The 5,858-nt window shown below is 36.7% G+C and overlaps 1 protein-coding gene across 2 annotated transcripts; it reads right to left on the bottom strand.

Annotated features, from left to right (window-relative positions):
• Positions 622-4,377, bottom strand: LOC18776585 (mitotic spindle checkpoint protein BUBR1). 2 transcript variants are annotated; one of them, XM_020563443.1, is made up of 12 exons: positions 4,080-4,377; positions 3,629-3,865; positions 3,478-3,537; positions 3,143-3,287; positions 2,852-3,009; positions 2,690-2,771; positions 2,534-2,600; positions 2,412-2,466; positions 1,528-1,708; positions 1,350-1,435; positions 1,029-1,118; positions 622-946 (listed from the first exon to the last, which is right to left on the bottom strand). In XM_020563443.1, the coding sequence occupies exons 2-12, from the start codon at positions 3,841-3,843 to the stop codon at positions 883-885; spliced, it is 1,203 nt and encodes a 400-aa protein (XP_020419032.1). In that variant the 5' UTR covers positions 3,844-3,865; positions 4,080-4,377; the 3' UTR covers positions 622-882. The 2 variants fall into 2 exon arrangements, with proteins under 2 accessions (XP_020419032.1, XP_020419033.1); XM_020563444.1 differs by having other exon boundaries at positions 1,029-1,106.

The following is a 5,858-nucleotide window of genomic DNA, read 5'->3' as shown; positions in this document are numbered from 1 at the left end:
CCCCACCACCCACACCCCCACACCATCCCCCCCCCCCCCAAACAAAAAAAAAACTCTCTTTCCCATTCGAGCTCAAGGAAGGGTAAGGGTGAAGTGGGTAGGCCCCTCTATTTATTAAAATTATTTATTTATTTATTTTAGATTTTATTTTATTTTATTTTATAGTATGTAATTATTTTAACATATATATGACCAATTTGCCCTCATATTTAACCGCAAATTGGATAGATGAGGGAATTGGCAATAAAAATTAGTTCGTGTACTTCATTTTCTAAATAAAAAAAGTTGAGGGTGTAAATTGAAAGTAGCATACAAGTTCAGGGAGTAAATTGATAGTTAACCCTGAAAACTCATATTTTTTAAAAGAACAATAGTTTTTTAATTTACTTTTTTGAATAGAATACCGAACGTGCCCTAAATTTTTCTTTCTTTTGAACTCTTCAAATAAAACATTCTTCAGTGAAAGAAAAAGCATGTGTGCATGAAAACAGATAAAATAATTTAATCTTTAGTTCGAGGTTTCTTTATCAAGCATTGAGCTACATTTTTACAAACTATATACGAAGTGAGAATTTATTTGTCAACGGTGAAAGGAAAGGTTGTATTTTTGGCAGACTGAAATAAGAAATTCTAAAGCAGATTAAAAGGTGTTCTCTTTGCATACACAAACAGTATCATAAACGTAAAAACTCTGTCAAACAAACATATATCACAGGCCATAAGTCTGTTTGCCGATGACTTTCTCAACCTTGAAAAGTAAACACAACCTTAACGTATCCAACTTGAAATTGAAATTCCTAAGCATGTGTAACGCTTTAGAGATAAAGCGTTGATTAAAGAATGTATCACGCAACACTGCTACAAGCAAAATGTTTTTTGCTGTCATCTAGGAAGGCTGTTGGAAGGGAAATTGCGTAAGGGGTCCTCCCGCAACAAATCCGTTTCCCTGCCACAAAGCAACAAAAGCAAATGCTTCTTAGCAGCTTATCAGATTCAAACCAAATGTCTCAACAAACCAGTTCGCTTACCTTTTGAGAGCTCGCTCTTCCTCCTGTCGAAGCTGCAAGGCTGAAGATTTGGCACTCTCAACATTCTTTCTATGTGTCCTGGTAACGAAACTGTAACAAGTCAACAAGGTGATAATAGACCTTAAAAGATTGACTTGCAACCTCCACGTTTGAAAGAGCTTTTAATCAAGAGTTTGGGAACTAAAATGCAGTACCACAGAACAGAAGCTGCTCTAGATTGTTGCCACAACTTAACATGACTTTCGGTTTTTTAAAAAGTACCCAAAATGGGATAAAAAAAAACTAATTGTTGAACTTATAGAAGTCTGTCACATTACTCACTCTTCACATTCTTCATCAACAAAAACCTCAATACAGGCACTACTAGCACCTGCTCCTCCAGTTCTAGATCCAGGTCTCTGTGGAATCTGAAAGAATTAAACCAAGTTTACGGTTGGATAACTCACTGTGAGGATATCAAAGTATCAACTATATATTGGAGCAGGGGAGAGGAGGAAACCTTGTATGATCTCCACTTGGTAGGGATTGCATTATTTTCTTTGTTTCTCTCTGCCCTAGGTCCAAGGCTGTGCCAAGAATTTACGTCTGGCTTTGACACATCTGGATGGTGATGAGAGCCAATATCAGCAGAATTTGAATCCTTATAAATGTTAATGTTAATCGGAGCCAGAACACGATCCCTATAAAACCAGGGCAACATAAGATCTCACGCACCAGTTTGCTAACAGGTCATCAACGCAATAGCATGTCCGCAGGCAAAACAAAGTATGTGCATATATTCACTAATCCACTGAAGGGAAGAAGATTGATAAAAAGAAGAACAAGAAAGAGAGATGACTATGGAATGTACAGAGTCGTGAATAATACGAAGCACAACAAAGCAAAAGGAAGTTTATATGTCCAGAGATAAAAATTGTGAAATAAGTTATGAAAATGGAAAATTTAAATAACCAGAAAAGCTAAATAGATACTTAATTGATCTGCCACTTAGTTGTACAAAGTTATCTATTGCAAAAATATAAATCATGTTATGATTAATTAATGGCATGAAGATGTGTTCAAAATCACTTTCGTTGTACATTACAGAAACCAAACAAAGAAAGCTGAGTTTCTGTGCTATGCTATGCGCATTACTATCAATTTCCATTTTCAAGAAAAAGAAACTGATCAAAACTAAAAACCCATTAACCACCTTCTTTTCAAATCTAATTGCTTGTGCAAAAATTGGCATATTGAACTGATAATGAACATACAGCTTATTTGGGTTTACAGGATACATTAACAAGTTCTTGAGGTTCATTACAGGTCAGTCAAATACTTTTACTCAGAATACTCCAACCAACCTAGAGAAAATAAAGCATTTAAAAAACTATATATGCTCACCCTTTTGGCTTTGAATCCTTCTTAGAAAGATCAGAGCTGTCCAAAGTCTGCATTCCTGCAACATGGCGAGGACATAAATAATGCACTAATATAATAATCCAAAAAATAGCAAGGAAACTTACTATTTTCTCCCCTGGAAAGGACAGTTCCAAAGCTTCGGATGGGTAAGCGTTTCTCCATTGAATCCTCCTACAAGTTCAATAAGATTGAACAGTAAATGGCTTGCAGAAAACAAAACTATAATATGTCCTGCATTAACAGTAAATGGGTTTGCGCACCTCTGAAGCTTTTGGTCTGCTCATTGAGCGAGCAATAAATTTCCTATATGCATCCTTCAATTTTTCTATGGGGCGAGCATTCCTGTAAAGTGGAATAGTTAATGCAGGTCTACAATGTGTAAGAAACATGAGAAGGAGATACCAAAAGCAACATAAGGTAACCTGGAAATTCCAAGATTAAATATTTCATTGGCAGCTTTCATCTTGTTCTTGGATTCCATGACCAAAGCATATGATATGTAGAACACAGAATGTGTCTTCCCAATTTCATTTGCATCGAGAAAACTGTATATGACTTGAGCATCCGCACAATTTTCAGCCTGCAGAACCAATTTCAATCGCAACGTTACTTATTAGACAATTGAGGATCTGAAACTTGCACCTACAAGTGGACGGCTAGAACTAAAAACAAACTAATCTTAGATATGAATATGGGAAAGAAAAAGAACTCACATATTCCAACCAGACTTTGAGATAGCGGAGATCATCCTTGTAGCGGTCTGAATGCCAAAATGTACGCACACATTGCTCGTACATCACAACCAACCCTGAGCAATCTCCACCAGGTGGAAATGCTTCCTGAACCCACTTGATACACCTTTAAGAGAGAGACGGAGAAATTTAAGGAAAATATAAAGGACTGTCTCAAACAAGAACAAAAAATCCTACATCTTTATTTTTTTTCTTTCCTGCAACAAGAACCCATTTACGAAATCGAAAAAATGGAAATGAAATTATTCATAAAATTGAAAATTGAAAGTAGAGAGTAGTCAGTCAGTAGTACTCACTCAAGCCATGGGTGGAGAGGGTCTTCTCCTTTATACTCGTCAATCGCTTGAATCAATCGCCTAATGAGGATTAAATTTTAAAAAAAATTTAAGCTAAACAGGCACACGCATAGAAAAGCATATAAAGATTTGAACTTTGAAGAAGGAAGACCTTCGTTGGTCAAAGAGGGACTTCTTGATGTCATTGTCGTTGTGAGCTTTGAGAGCGTCGTTTAAGATGGCGATTTTGCGGCCTCTCTTCAGGGGCCTTACATTTTCCTTAAACAGCTCCCACTCGTTCCCCGTCTCTCGCTTCGATGCCAGAAACTCCGTCTCTGGATCCAACATCTCTACTTTCTCTATCTCTGTTCCAATATCCGCCATCATCACTCACCCAGTCGCTAGGTCACTGCATAATTTTAAAAGTTAATTTAGATAAATAAATATAACTTCAAAATCCATTCCCTAAAGAAGAATTTAATCTCGAGGGGAAAAAAAAAAAAACCGCTCCTTTTTCTTACCGGGACATAATCAAAATTATTTCAGTAATAAGTTCATGCTTTGTTTCACAAATTTCAACAGTCACGGAAAATGGAGAAATTTTAGTGAAACGTGAAGCTTACCTGCGGACAGGCCAAAAAGGAATCCAACCAAAACTCAGGAATGAAAGATCTGAGAAAAGAGAGAAGAGTGAAGTATCGGACTTTCCGGGAGTGGATAACGACTTGAAACCTCTGGATGGCGGAAGAAAGGATGAGCTTAGATTAGAGATTGATAGGGGCGGTGGGCTGGAAGCCTGAAGAATGTGTGTATGTGTGTGTTTTATTTTTTATTTGTTAATTTGAACTTTGAATAATTTTATGACCGTTTTAAATTGAAAGTTCAAATCCTATACCGCTATCCCGCTCCAACGCTTGATGCCTTTTCTTATGTCTACGGGAGGTCCGTTTTGGTAAACTGCCCTTGGTTAGGTCAAATGTCAAAACATAATGTTCTCGTTTGGTTTGGTTCGGGGGAAGCTTTCCTCCAAACCAAACTTTAGGCCCCATTTGGTTCATAGAATGAATTTGAGGAGAAATCATTTCTCATGTCATTCCTCAAGGAATGGGAAAGAAAGATTCATTTTCCACGTTTGGTAATACTTGGGAAAATAACCGGGAAATATCATTTTATTTCCTTTCCCATGTTTGTTTTGAGTATAAATGAAAAACAAAATTTGTATAAATTTTCAATTATACCCATATTAAATCAAATAAAAAAAAGAATGCATTTAATGATATATTGTAATTCTAAATTGTTAATGGGAATAAAATGATCATAAAAAATATGTATTTAATATTAGCTCATTTTCCCAAACTTTCCCATGATGAGGGAAAACAAAACCCAAGTTGAGAGAATAGCTTCACTTTCCCCCCTACTTTCCCATGAGCCAGGCAACGATTTCCCATACCTAGACTTACCAAACATGGGAAAGCAATTAATTTCTCATTCCCAAGTTTCCTTTCCCGTGAACCAAACTGGCTTGATCTTCCCAAGGGATGGAAAATGTTATTTTTCATGTTTAGTAATGCTGGGAAAGTAACTAGGAAACATCACTTTATTTCCTTTTCCATGTTTGGTTTGTATAGGAATGTAAAACAAATGTTTGTAATTTATCAAATATAAAAAGAACGCATTTAATGTTATATTGTAATTCTAAATTGTTAATGGGGACAAAATGGTCATAAAAATGTGCATTTAATGCTGGCCCATTTTTCCAAAATTTCCCATGGGAATGGAAAATGAAACCCAAGGGGGGAGGAGTGTTATATTTTTCCCCTTATATTCTCATGTGCCAGGCAATTATTTCCCATGCTTGGACTTACCAAACATGGAAAATCAATTAATTTCTCATCCCTAAGCCTCATTTCCCATGAACCAAACATAACCAATGAGTGAATAGCAATCTTACTCGCCAACTATCACGCTAATATGACGTTACCTCTCGATTATCTTCTACCAATTTAATACTCAAACTTATAAGAAATAGCAAATTCTGCCCCTATCAAGTTTTTCGAATTCCAACCAATTTTCTATCAAAAAGCCACACACACTTCTCACATGCGCTATAGTTTTTAAAATTACAAATTACAAATTGTAAATTAAGTAACAAATAAAAAAAGCAGAAGCCCACCCCCAACCTTAACCAGTCCCGACATCCCCTCCCATGCACACGCACCCCTTCCCCCTAACCCTTATACCCGCCGCCACCCTTCCCATCCCCGATATCCCACCAACCTTCCTATCATCAATATCCCATGAACCTTCCCAACCCGATATCCCACCAACCTTGAAGAAGTAGAAGAAAAAGTTGTGAGGACAGGAATGATTTCACTAGTCCCACACACATGGACAGAAGGAAT

The sequence above is a fragment of the Prunus persica genome, chromosome G5 (genome assembly GCF_000346465.2).
Source record: "Prunus persica cultivar Lovell chromosome G5, Prunus_persica_NCBIv2, whole genome shotgun sequence".
Taxonomy (NCBI): Eukaryota; Viridiplantae; Streptophyta; class Magnoliopsida; order Rosales; family Rosaceae; genus Prunus; species Prunus persica.
This window is presented reverse-complemented; position numbering and strand designations above follow the sequence as displayed.

What these genes read in the sequence shown, in the direction of transcription:
- LOC18776585 (XM_020563443.1), bottom strand. Translation starts at nt 3,843, where the DNA reads ATGATGGCGGATATTGGAACAGAGATAGAGAAAGTAGAGATGTTGGAT. An exon ending in TCCCTCTTTGACCAACGAAG is followed by an intron (nt 3,538 to 3,628) that starts GTCTTCCTTCTT and finishes AATCCTCATTAG; the next exon opens with GCGATTGATTCAAGCGATTG. An exon ending in CCTCTCCACCCATGGCTTGA is followed by an intron (nt 3,288 to 3,477) that starts GTGAGTACTACT and finishes TCTCTCTTAAAG; the next exon opens with GTGTATCAAGTGGGTTCAGG.